The sequence below is a fragment of the Eubalaena glacialis genome, chromosome 6 (assembly GCF_028564815.1).
Source record: "Eubalaena glacialis isolate mEubGla1 chromosome 6, mEubGla1.1.hap2.+ XY, whole genome shotgun sequence".
NCBI lineage: Eukaryota > Metazoa > Chordata > Mammalia > Artiodactyla > Balaenidae > Eubalaena > Eubalaena glacialis.
In genome coordinates, this window is record NC_083721.1 from 88,849,712 (window position 1) to 88,862,640 (window position 12,929).

At 39.1% G+C, this 12,929-nt stretch overlaps 1 protein-coding gene across 6 annotated transcripts; it reads right to left on the reverse strand.

The window, feature by feature from the left end:
- Window positions 1–561: 561 nt before the first annotated feature.
- ZNF639 (zinc finger protein 639) lies at window positions 562–12,717 on the reverse strand. Of its 6 annotated transcripts, none has more exons than XM_061193396.1 (7): window positions 12,537–12,717; window positions 12,068–12,170; window positions 8,745–8,817; window positions 8,036–8,104; window positions 6,874–6,984; window positions 1,919–2,053; window positions 562–1,772 (listed from the first exon to the last, which is right to left on the reverse strand). In XM_061193396.1, exons 4-7 carry the CDS (start codon window positions 8,091–8,093, stop codon window positions 619–621), a joined length of 1,458 nt encoding a protein of 485 aa, XP_061049379.1. In that variant the 5' UTR covers window positions 8,094–8,104; window positions 8,745–8,817; window positions 12,068–12,170; window positions 12,537–12,717; the 3' UTR covers window positions 562–618. The 6 variants fall into 6 exon arrangements, with proteins under 6 accessions (XP_061049379.1, XP_061049378.1, XP_061049381.1 ...); XM_061193395.1 differs by lacking the exon at window positions 12,537–12,717 and adding an exon at window positions 12,306–12,516; XM_061193398.1 differs by lacking the exon at window positions 12,068–12,170.
- Between the last annotated feature and the right edge of the window lie 212 nt (window positions 12,718–12,929).

Below are 12,929 nucleotides of genomic sequence, written 5' to 3' on the forward strand. Positions count from 1 at the left end.
TAAAATAGAGTGAGAATTAAAAAAAGACTGCCAAGAAAACCAGATCTCTCCTTCTTACCATAACACTGGCCTCCTAGTGTCACTGAAAGAATCACACAGATGGGGAGTTCACTAATTGTCTTGGGGATAATAATTGTTGGGGAATGCAAAAGGAGGGTCTGGATCTTATTAATGGGAGTATCAGTGGACTTAAGTGCATATTATGTTGCACTTTAGTTCTGGTAGTACAGTACTTTAACGACTTCATACATGAAAAACTGATCTTGTTTTGAGTTTAAAGAAGAAAAAGTTTACAGCACCTATGTTTACGGAAGGAAAACTATAGTCTAATTTCTTCAGTACATCTGTTTCTTATCAATTTATGAAATCAGAGAACATGCAAGAAACACGACGATAGTCACCAAAAGTGGTTAAAACTACCAACTACAATACATTGAAAATACCACATTTAGGATACAATTATATACTGAAAAAGGTAGCAATGCCAAGAAAAAAAATTTAAAAAGATCTTGTTAAAAACAGTTCTCATCAGTTGTGTTTAAAATCATCCATTTTAAAATCTGCAAAAAAGTCAAATTTATTATTTTACATCAACATTATGGAAGTTAGAGAGAACAATCAAGTTGTCTCATGGACCGGAAGGTGACTTATTAATTCCCTTTCGTTTCCAAACCTCATTAAGCAGTCACTACATTTATGAGGTAAATCAGCCGAATGCTTGAAATCTAGATGAATTTTAAGATCTTCAATCTGTCCTGTTGAATATTCACAATATTGACATAAATAAATCCCTTCAGATAAATGTGAATTTAAATGTTTGCAATATTCTAGCATACTTGAAAAGCCTTTCCCACAGTCATCACAAACATGAGGAAAAATTTTAGTATGTTCAATAGCAACATGCCTGTTAACATTTGTATGAAGTCTACTCCGAAACCCACATACTTGACATACAAAGAAGTTTTTACATTTGTCAAATGTAATTTTGCTTAAGAGGCTGTACTGTCCATGTTCTCCATTGTTATACTTATCACTTAACTCTATTAATTTACATGCATGCTCATTTACCACATGGCTATGCAAGTCTTCTGGATCATTCGTTTCATGTTCACAGAACTGACACAAGTACTGTTCATCACAGCTGTGCTCCTGGAAATGTAGGTAGAGTTCACTGCTTGAGGAGAACTGTACATCACACTGCTCACACCAATAAAGGTGATCACTAAAATGGGTGTCTGCAATGTGCTGGCTGAGGTTCTCAAAAATTACTGTCTTATAATCACAGTATTTACAAATGTAGGGATCCTCCTCATGCAGTTTGGCATGTTCGATCAGGAGCATGTTGGTAGAGAAACTTTCTTTGCATACTCGACAGACATTTGAATCAGTACGCTTATGCTTCAAGATCATATGCTGCTTTAAATCAGAAAAATATTTGCTGTTGAACTCACAAAGTTCACATTTATAGAGGCCACTGCTATTAGCTCTCAGTAAAGGCCATTTCTGCTGGGCAGTCACATTAAAAGCTTGGCTCTTGTCAAGAATTTTGCAAAGTTTAGCTGGTGGCTCTTCATCAGTTTGGTCTTGGAGACTCTCAGAGGAATTGTTTTCTGTCTCTATATCATAATCTTCAGAAATTGCATGCACTTCCGCAGCAATTGGAACATCTTCAGCAGTGTGAACTTCTATAGGGCTCTCCTCTTGAGTTTGCTGGTTGACTGATTCAGGGGAGTCGCACTCTTCATCACAAATTTCAATATCAGTAGATTTTTCTAAAAAATAAAACAAGCCTATTATTATTATTATTACTAAATAAGACCTACTAAATAAGTCATTGGCAAAAAGAAATTTATTTTACTTATTATTTTTTCACTGATCTATATAAAATGTGCAAATTCTATTAATTACTTTCCCTTACCTGTAGAAAAGGCAGTGTGGTCTATAATTCTAAGTACAGGACTGGGAACCAGGTAGTTTTGATTTCTGCTTCTGGCCTTGATTCCATCTGTAAATTTTGGCAAGTCATTTGATGTCTCTGTATCAGAATCATCATCTGTGAAAAGGGATTTGGAAAAATATTTATTATTTATATCAAAGCATTAAACATTATTATAAAACAAAGCACCAATGTTTTTAAATATAATTTAGAATTCCAACAGAACTAAGGACTTAGATTTAGCTATGAAAAGCTTTGTTATCTGTGTACTATAGATACACAGAAAATCTGTCCAAACAAGCAACTACTTTTGCTTCCATACCCTATTTGGACTAGAATACACTTTTTAAAGTTACTTGGGAATTTTAACTTGAAATTACTGAGTTTGAGTCAGTCTTTATTCCCTCAGCTCAGCCCCAATGTTTTATTTATTTATTTTTTAACATTTTTATTGGAGTACAATTGCTTTACAATGGTGTGTTAGTTTCTGCTTTATAACAAAGTGAATCAGTTATACATATACATATGTTCCCATATCTCTTCCCTCTTGTGCCTCCCTCCCTCCCACCCTCCCTATCCCACCCCTCTAGGTGGTCACAAAGCACCAAGCTGATCTCCCTGTGCTATGCGGCTGCTTCCCACTAGCTATATATTTTACATTTGGTAGTGTGTATATGTCCATGCCACTCTCTTTGTCACAGCTTCCCCTTCCCCTTCCCCATATCCTCAAGTCCATTCTCTAGTAGGTCTGTGTCTTTATTCCCATCTTGCCACTAGGTTCTTCATGACCTCTTTTTTTTTTTTTTCCCTTAGATTCCATATATATGTGTTAGCATACTGTATTTGTTTTTCTCTTTCTGACTTACTTCACTCTGTATGACAGACTCTAACTCCATCCACCTCATTACAAACACCTCCATTTCATTTCTTTTTATGGCTGAGTAATATTCCATTGTATATATGTGCCACATCTTCTTTATCCATTCATCTGTTGATGGACACTTAGGTTGCTTCCATGTCCTGGCTATTGTAAATAGAGCTGCAATGAACATTTTGGTACATGACTCTTTTTTTTTTTTTAATTTTATTTATTTATTTACTTATTTATGGCTGTGTTGGGTCTTCGTTTCTGTGCGAGGGCTTTCTCCAGTTGCGGCAAGCGGGGGCCACTCTTCATCACGGTGCACGGGCCTCTATCGCGGCCTCTCCTGTTGCGGAGCACAGGCTTCAGACGCGCAGGCTCAGTAGTTGTGGCTCACGGACCCAGCTGCTCCGCGGCATGTGGGATCTTCCCAGACCAGGGCTCAAACCCATGTCCCCTGCATTGGCAGGCAGATTCTCAACCACTGTGCCACCAGGGAAGCCCCATGACTCTTTTTGAATTACGGTTTTCTCAGGGTATATGCCCAGTAGTGGGACTGCTGGGTCGTATGGTAGTTCTATTTTTAGTTTTTTAAGGAACCTCCATACTGTTCTCCATAGTGGCTGTATCAATTTACATGCCCACCAACAGTGCAAGAGGTTTCCCTTTCCTCCACACCCTCTCCAGCATTTACTGTTTGTACGTTTTTTGATGATGGCCATTCTGACCGGTGTGAGATGATATCGCATTGTAGTTTTGATTTGCATTTCTCTAATGATTAATGATGTTGAGCATTCTTTCATGTGTCTGTTGGCAATCTGTATATCTTCTTTGGAGAAATGTCTATTTAGGTCTTCTGCCCATTTTTGGACTGGGTTGATTTTTTGATATTGAGCTGCATGAGCTGCTTTTAAATTTTGGAGATTAATCCTTTGTCAGTTGTTTCATTTGCAAATATTTTCTCCTATTCTGAGGGTTGTCTATTCATCTTGTTTATGGTTTCCTTTGCTGTGCAAAAGCTTTTAAGTTTCACTAGGTCCCATTTGTTTATTTTTGTTTTTATTTCCATTTCTCTAGGAGGTGGGTCAAAAAGGATCTTGCTGTGATTTATGTCATAGAGTGTTCTGCCTATGTTTTCCTCTAAGAATTTGATAGTGTCTGGCCTTACATTTAGGTCTTTAATCCATTTTGAGTTTATTTTTGTGTATGGTGTTAGGGAGTGTTCTAATTTCATTCTCTTACATGTAGCTGTCCAGTTTTACCAGCACCAGTTATTGAAGAGGCTGTCTTTTGTCCATTGTGTATTCTTGCCTCCTTTATGAAAGATACGGTGACCATATGTGCATGGGTTTATCTCTGGGCTTTCTATCCTGTTCCATTGATCTGTATGTCTGTTTTGTGTACCATACTGTCTTGATTACTGTAGCTTTGTAGTATAGTCTGAAGTCTGGGAGCCTGATTCCTCCAGCTCCGTTTTTCTTTCTCAAGATTGCTTTGGCTATTCGGGGTCTTTTGTGTTTCCATACAAATTGTGAAATTTTTTGTTCTAGTTCTGTGAAAAATGCCAGTGGTAGTTTGATTGGGATTGCATTGAATCTGTAGATTGCTTTGGGTAGTAGAGTCATTTTCACAATGTTGATTCTTCCAATCCAAGAACATGGTATATCTCTCCATCTATTTGTATCATCTTTAATTTCTTTCATCAGTATCTTATAATTTTCTGCATACAGGTCTTTTGTCTCCTTAGGTAGGTTTATTCCTAGGTATTTTATTCTATTTGTTGCAATGGTAAATGGGAGTGTTTTCTTAATTTCACTTTCAGATTTTTCATCATTAGTGTATAGGAATGCAAGAGATTTCTGTGCATTAATTTTGTATCCTGCTACTTCACCAAATTCATTGATTAGCTCTAGTAGTTTTCTGGTAGCATCTTTAGGATTCTCTATGTATAGTATGTCACCTGCAAACAGTGACAGCTTTACTTCTTCTTTTCCGATTTGGATTCCTTTTATTTCTTTTTCTTCTCTGATTGCTGTGGCTAAAACTTCCAAAACTATGTTGAATAATAGTGGTGAGAGTGGGCAACCTTGTCTTGTTCCTGATCTTAGTGGAAATGGTTTGTTTTTCACCATTGAGGACGATGTTGGCTGTGGGTTTGTCACATATGGCCTTTATTATGTTGAGGAAAGTTCCCTCTACGCCTACTTTCTGGAGGGTTTTTATCATAAATGGGTGTTGAATTTTGTCGAAAGCTTTCTCTGCATCTATTGAGATGATGATATGATTTTTCTCTTTCAATTTGTTAAAGCCCCAATGTTTTAAAGTTAACATGGACAAGCTGAAATGCCAGTCAATAGAGAAAACTGCACTTCAACATCAGGTCTTTCTTAAACAGACTTTATGTTTTAGAAGTTTCAGATTTATAGAAAAAAAAAAAAAAGACAGTACAGAGAATTCCCATATATCCTGCATTCAGTTTCTCCACTATTAACATCTTACATTAATATGTTACAATTAATGACCAATACTGGTAAGTTGTTATTAACTAAAGTTCATACTTCATCCAGATATCCTTGGTTTTTACATAACGTCCTTTTTCTGTTCCAGGATCCCAACCAGGATACATACCATTTAGTTGTCATGTCTCTAGGCTACTGTTAACTGTGGTAGTTTCTCAGACTTCCCTTGTTTTCGAAGACCATGACAATTTTGAGGAGACTGGTAAGGTATTTTGCAGGATGTCCCACTAATGAACTTTTTTTTTTTTCATGATTAGACTGGGATTATGGATTATTGGGAGGGAAACACAGAGGCAAACTGTCATTTTTATCGCATCATATCAAGAGTACATACTATTAACATGGTTTATCACTGTTGACGTTGAACTTGATAACCGGGGTATTTATCAGGTTTCTCCACTGTAAAGTCACTCTTTTACTTTCCATACTCTACGGTTGGAATTAAGTCACTAAGTGCAGTCCATACTTAAGGAGTGGAACGTTATGCTCCACCTCCTTGAGTGAGGAGTATTTACATAAATAATTTGGAATTCTTCTGTACAGATTTGTTTCCTCTCCCTTAAATCAGCCATTTCTCCAAGAAGCCCTCGTTCCTTTTATTGGAAAATGGTATTAGAAACCAAGATCTGGGCACTAGATGTGCTCATTGTTACTGGGCTGTCATTTCTGTTAGGCCCCCTCAGCTAACAAAGCAAAAAATATGTGCATGTACACTACCATGTATATATAGATATACCCATAAATGTTTCTGTATGTAACCATTTGTGCGTATATTAAGCCAAACATGAGTTCATACTGATGTCTCTGACTCTGCATGTTCTTTTTTTAAAATTTATTTTTAAAAAGTATTTATTTATTTATTTATTTGGCTGCACTGGGTCTTAGTTGCAGTACGTGGGATCTTTTAGTTGCAGCATGCAGCCTCTTAGTTGTAGCGTGTGGGATCTAGTTTCCTGACCAGGGATTGAACCCGGGCTCCCTGCACTGGGAGCACAGAGTCTTAACCACTAGAGCACCAGGGAAATCCCTGCATGTTCTTTAAATAATTTATGTTTCTGTGCCTATAATAGGAGCTCACGGGAACTGGGAGTTTTGATTATTTCAGAGGAAGAAGAGAGCAAATGCAAGTTACTATTCATCTAATGCTCTAGAAAAGAGGAGTCAATAGAAGATACAAGATTGAAAATGACCAAATCCTTCACCCTCTGTTCTTTCCTTCCATTAGCCCTCCAGACTGAAAGGTATAGCTGAGTGGAAGAACTGTGTGTAACAGTATTCTTCACCTTTCATCATAAATGGTCCAAACTCTGGGTCATTCCTGCTTTGCCACTGATTCCTAGCTGATTAAAATTGATTTAGGAGGATCTGTTTTTGATTTATATCTCTGAAATAATGTTAAAAATTAAAATTCACTTTCTTACACAAAACTCTTTTGTTTTCTTAAGTTTAAACACTTGCCCATTTTGAAATCATCACTTTCACCCACATTTTCAAAAAAGAAATGAAAAATTATAAACGCAACTTAATGAAAAATATTTTGGGAAATTTAGATATACCTTTGTTGTCAAAATATTTTAAGTCTGGTTGTCTCATAGAACAAACACTATAACAATGATCAGAAAAAATGCCATTGAATCCATCTGCAATTCTGCTTATTCCAGAGGAATCTGAAAACAAAATTTTAAAAATTTCAAGCATACTGAACATATATACATTTAATGACAGCCATCTCTTTATCCAACATATATAAAATTTCATAGTATTTGTAATCAAGTATTAATATTTCCCTCAATTCTCAAGGCTTTTATAATTCAGATGACACTGACTTTGAGCTTTGAAAGAACCATAAATTATACAATTTAAAATATAATACTTTGAAGCACACAAAGATACATTTGCCTTGGTCAGAATCCCACAAAATATAAATATGCAATATACGTGTTAATTGCAAAAACAAAAAACCAAAAAAACAAAAAACAAAAATAACAAACCAAAAAAAACATTGAATTAACTACCAAGAAGATCTGCCATGTACTGTAGGAAAAGCATAACACATAGGGGAAAGTTTGAGGACCAGTTAGGGCCCTGAATACAGTCATTTCAACTCTTGCCTGGGAAGTGCCAGTAAGCAGTAAACCAGGCTTAATTTCCTCAGATACGAAAAATGTGTAGGTTGGGTTGGTTAACAGGTATACCTGAGACTGCCCCAAGTATATGCATGTGGGTTGCATTTGTTACAGATGGCCAAAGACATCTTATTTGCTAAGACAGCAGAGCCAACCTCAAAGAAAGGATCTAAAATTACACAATCAAAATGAAATTCATATTTCTGAAAATAATGTACAAGATAAAGTATTTTCCCAATGATGCAAAATATCTTCCACCAAGGTTATTGCTGTGCCTTAAGCACAAGCTTGGGAATCACATAGGCAAATATCAATTATGCTGTGTAAGTATGTAACCTCAGATATCTAATTTTAAATATCTATAAACCATGAAGTTGTGAGGATTAAACAACATCTGCAAAGTTCTGATGTGTGCCTAGCACATGGCAAACATTGAGAAATATATTTTCAGACAATTTATTTAAAGTTTACTCTTATCTAAAAGTTGACCCAGATATTTAACTCTTATCAGATCATTTATGAGAAAATGATGGAAACACAATTGCATGGGAATACATGGCCTAACTTTTAAATAATTTAATCACACACTGACCTGAATAACGAGAAGGGTGTAAAGTCTTCCTTTTTCTTTTTTTAGGATATTCATTCATATCTTTTTAATCTAAAAATGGAAAAATTTAACAAATATATCACAACTGTTAATATTGTTATAAAATTTTCTTCTAACCAAATAATTTATTGGCAATAGGAAGTATGAAAATCCACTTCATAAGAGAAATGTTAAACAATCCTTCTGCTTACATTTTGGATTTATTTTTCTGATCAAGTTTAAATGCAGGACACCAGTTCTGTTTTCTTTCTTACTGAGGTCGAGAACTCCTTTTCAAATATGGATGTAATTGTGAAAACTGGATAATAACATAAGCCTTATGCTTAAATTATTTTTTATAGAAGACAAATTGTGCCTATGGCACCAAATTAAGAGTTTTACAGGTACATTTCTTACAGTTGGGAATATTTTGACACAGTTTTGAAGCCACAGGTAGATACACTCCCTCAAAAAAATACTGTCACAAATCTGTATTGATGCCCTGGCTTCAGGAAAAACAAAAAAACAAAAAAAAACAAAACTCATTGTATAGAAGCTCAGAATATAATTTTCAAGAAAAAAATCCTTTTCTGACTTATGAGGTCACATTCAACATTCTGTCGAGAACAAAAGAGTATGGCAGCCACTGAATGATTAAATTCCGACAGACTGTTATAGAATTGACTAATTAGTTTTACTACATCCCACTTACTTGGTATAATTCTTAATACTGGAGTGAGGAAAAATGAATTACAGGAAGTTTTCACAGATGGTAAAAAAAATGCCTGTAGAAAAAAACATGACAAAAGTCATATGAGCAAAAATGTAGTTCATTTCTGAGACTCAAGAATACAATGGTGGACTTCCCTGGTGGCGCAGTGGTTAAGAATCTGCCTGCCAATGCAGGGGACATGGGTTTGAGCCCTGGTCCGGGAAGATCCCACATGCTGTGGAGCGACTAAGGCCATGTGCCACAACTACTGAGCCTGCGCTTAGAGCCCTCGAGCCACAACTACTGAGCCCGCGTGCCACAATGACTGAAGCCTGTGCGCCTAGAGTCCATGCTCCACAACAAGAGAAGCCACTGCAGTGAGAAGCCCACACACTGCAACGAAGAGTAGCCCCCGCTCGCTGCAACTAGAGAAAGCCTGTGTGCAACAACAAAGACCAAACGCAGCCTAAATAAATAAATAAATAAAATTAGTTAAAAAAAAAAATACAATGGTACCAGATCTTAGTCAACTAGAAAGCTATACAGAATTAACTCAAGTACAATATTCTTTTGAACATACTGTATTAAGTACTAAAACTTGTATAAATCCATAAATATGTGACTATATGTAAATATGTGTCACATTTTGTTGAAATGAATTTACCTTCTAAAGCTATAGTTGTATCTTAACACCAAAATAGGAATATAAATCTCATTAATTTATTCAGCCACAGTGAAAGCCAATATAATGCAAGCCAACTCCAAATTAGACTTTAAACTGTTTAAATCCTTATAGATTATTTAATAAAGAATAATAATGATCATTTGAGCACCAATTATGTACCATGCTGTGTACATTATTTTATTTAACCTTATGATTGGCAAAATCCACAACACTCTCAAAATCGCTATTCTTTACCCTTTGTTACTGATGAGGAAACTGAGGCATAAATTTAAGTCAGGGGAATACTTAATAAGTGACAGGGCTGGGATTTGAACAAAGATCTGATTTTGAAGACCATGCTTTCAATCCCTTTATTTTAGTTGTGGAAACAAATAGGGAGATAAAGTGATCACCCCAATTCAAGTAATAGATTAGTGTCAGAATGAGAACTGCCTACTCCATTTCAGATTAGTGTTCTTCCCACTGTAGCAGTGGGAAAGTAAGGAATGTCAAGAAAAAAAATGCATTGTGAAGTCTTCTCTACCAGCTTATAAACTGCTTTTCTTATCACCACAGTGATATACTATATAGCAGGTAGAACTTGGCATCATTACTAAGACCATCTCATTTCTAGTGGTAAGGAACTTGAGGTGAACATACTGTTTTTGCTGCTTCACTAAGCTCTGGGTATATCAGCACTACACGTGCTGTGATACTACACTTATAGTGCTGTTGAGTTTATTGCAAATTTTCCTTATTTTATTTGATCTTCACAACAATCCTGTGACGTACATAGAAGGGCTACTGTCAAATCCACTCCAATTTTACTGATGAGGAAACAAACTCAGGGAAAGTCAAGTCAACAAAGTAGCAGAACCAGAGATGAAAAAGCATGTCTTCTGACTTCTGGGTTTTGAACAACTAACTGTGTGAGTAAATCTTTATTTCTAATCATTGCTACCAGAAAGTTACGTCTTGCTTCCAGTTCTTACTCAGCCACCAATTGGGAGGAGGGGAAGGGAATCACCCAAAGAAATTGACAACCATGATTTACAGAAATGGTATCAATATATATAATGCCTCACCTAACAACACAAATAGCATTCCTTGAGCCCACCCCCATCAAGTGCATTAAAAAAGAAAAAAAAGAAAAGCTGTTTTCATATTTATGTAAACTAAAATCTCGACTTATTCCTAATACCTTTTGTACACTTCCAGAATTTACAAAGCTAAAACCTTTATACTTCTTGTTCTAAATGTTCTACAAGTATCAGATAGAACACTGCAAACTGTCAGCTGAGCATGTTAAATACTTCAAATTCTTTCAAAAAAGCAAGAAAAGGAAACCAAGCATGGCATTAGAATTAATGTTGCAAGCTGGCCTGGATTCAGACTGTCAGGTGGAAGGAATAAGATTACCTTGATCAGGAATTGTTTGACTCCTACTCCTACTTAGGGCTAAACAATATCCAAATGCTCACCAGACCTCCTTTAAGCCAAGATGGTAAATGCCCACTCAAGACCAAAAATGCTAACCATCCTTCATTTCAGCAAATGTTTTTAAGTGCCTTTTGCATGTATAACTGCCCTGATGAAGAAGTTTGGCTTTTTTACTTAGGTATGTCACATACACATTTGCTCACCAGTCCTCCTTTCATTGGGAAGATTCTGAACATGCACCTTTTAACTCAACTCCCCTTCCTCACTTAAAAACAAACTACAGATGTAATATACGTCACTGCAGCAAAATTAGAAAAAAATTAAAATGAATTGAATCACTTAGAATCTATTCATCCAGAAAAACCAATGTTAACATTTTGGTGCATACACACCTAGACATTTTTCTCATGCTAAGGTATTCACAAATATTTTACGTTTACAAAAAGAAAATCATGCCATCCAAAACATTTTTTTTTAAAAAAGCAACTTACAAGACACTCGTCAGCATCTTTCCACCTGTCATTTTTTTTCAACAATAAAAACGTCTAAGTACAAAACACACTACAGATAATAGGCAGTCAGCACTTACATCAAAGGGTTCAACCTTTCTAAGGCTTTTCATGCAATGTAAACATTCTCTTTCTAACTGGTATAAACGTAAGACAAGCATTTACAATAAAAAGCTACAGTTTTCTTCTAAAGAGTTTTAAAAGCACGTTTTTTTCCACCTTCATTTTGAAACAAGTATATATTTTCCAGATTTTAAAAGAAATGAAACACAAAAATGCCACAGGAAAACTTGAACTAGAACCCACACTATATGTCCAATTTAGTGTCAGTCTTTGCTTTATCTCTTTGCTAAGAGATAAACTGCCTCAAATCACTCGTGTCCCTTGGTTGTACTGAAAAACAAGACCGAAAGGAGTTATAAGCACCCTAACAAGTGGCTTACGCTATACTGGCTGGAGACTTACAGCCGGGACCGAAGCCTGAAGGTTGAGGCTAGAGGCGCAGTCAAGGGACGCGCCGTCGGAGGGTCAAGATGTCACCCGCAGGGTCTGAGGGCCAGCGTGGCACCGACGGGCGTCCCGGGCCCAGACACCCGGAGGGGCCCCGCAGGAGCCACCGGGACCCAGCCGCCCCCACCCCGGCGCCACGCACCGGCCCCACCCGGGCCCGGCGACTAGCGGAAACTCCCAAGCCCCGACCCCAGAGGCACCTTTCGGACAAAAACAGCGGGGGCCCGAGGCGAGCCAGGGTGGAAGCGTCCTCCACAGGGGATGGAACTGCCTTCGGGATGGGGGAGGGGAGCGCCATCCTGCCTGAAAACGAAGGCAGGATTTCAGTTTAAAAGACGCCATCCGGTCTTCCCTGCCCTCTCCCGCAGGAAGCTGCGCCCGCACGCCCGCGGCCCCTGCAGCAGTGCAGCGTCCGGCCCGCTCCGCCCTCACACTCACCAGTCCTCGGGCCCCGCCCGGCCAGCCCAGGCGCAGCTCCGAGGCGGCGGACGAGGCGCCCGAGCACGGTCGGAGGGGCCGCGCAGCCCTGCCCTCGGGCGCACGGCGGCGGGCGGCGCCGCTCTAGCCCTCACGCTCCCGGGCGCTCCGCCGGGCCAGCCCCACTCCCTCCCCGCGCGCCCTATGCCCTGCCTGCCAGGCCCCCGGCCCAGGCTCGGCGGCCGCACTCACACGCCTCGCTCCGCGCCTGCGCCGCACGCCTCAGGGGCCCGCCGAGAAGGCGGGGAGGGGACTAGGTGAGAGTGGGGGCAGGGGAACGGGTGGCTTGGCCTCACAGCACACCCGGCCTGGGAGGGACCACCGGCTTCAAGCGCCGGGGGTGGCCCGGCGGCCCGCCCCACCCCCGGCAGGCACCTCCGCGCCGCGGCGGGTCCCTTCCGGGTGGGGGACCGCCCTTCCCAAAACGAGCGGGCGATTCCACCCTCTAGAATTGCTCCCGGCGAGGCTGCCGAGGGAACTTTCCCCCGCCCGCTCCCGGCCCTCCCTCCCGCACGGAAGAAGTGGGAGAAGCGACGCGCGCCAGGCGCCCTTTTCCCACTAAGCTCCTCCTGGGGACTTGCCAGA

Bases quoted from the DNA above. Each gene is read 5' to 3' on its own strand.
- ZNF639 (XM_061193401.1), bottom strand. From the start codon at position 8,093: ATGAATGAATATCCTAAAAAAAGAAAAAGGAAGACTTTACACCCTTCT. The intron at 2,054-6,873 runs GTATATCTAAAT...CCCTTTTCACAG, and splicing joins AAAATATTTTGACAACAAAG to ATGATGATTCTGATACAGAG. The intron at 1,773-1,918 runs GTAAGGGAAAGT...TTTATTTTTTAG, and splicing joins CCACACTGCCTTTTCTACAG to AAAAATCTACTGATATTGAA.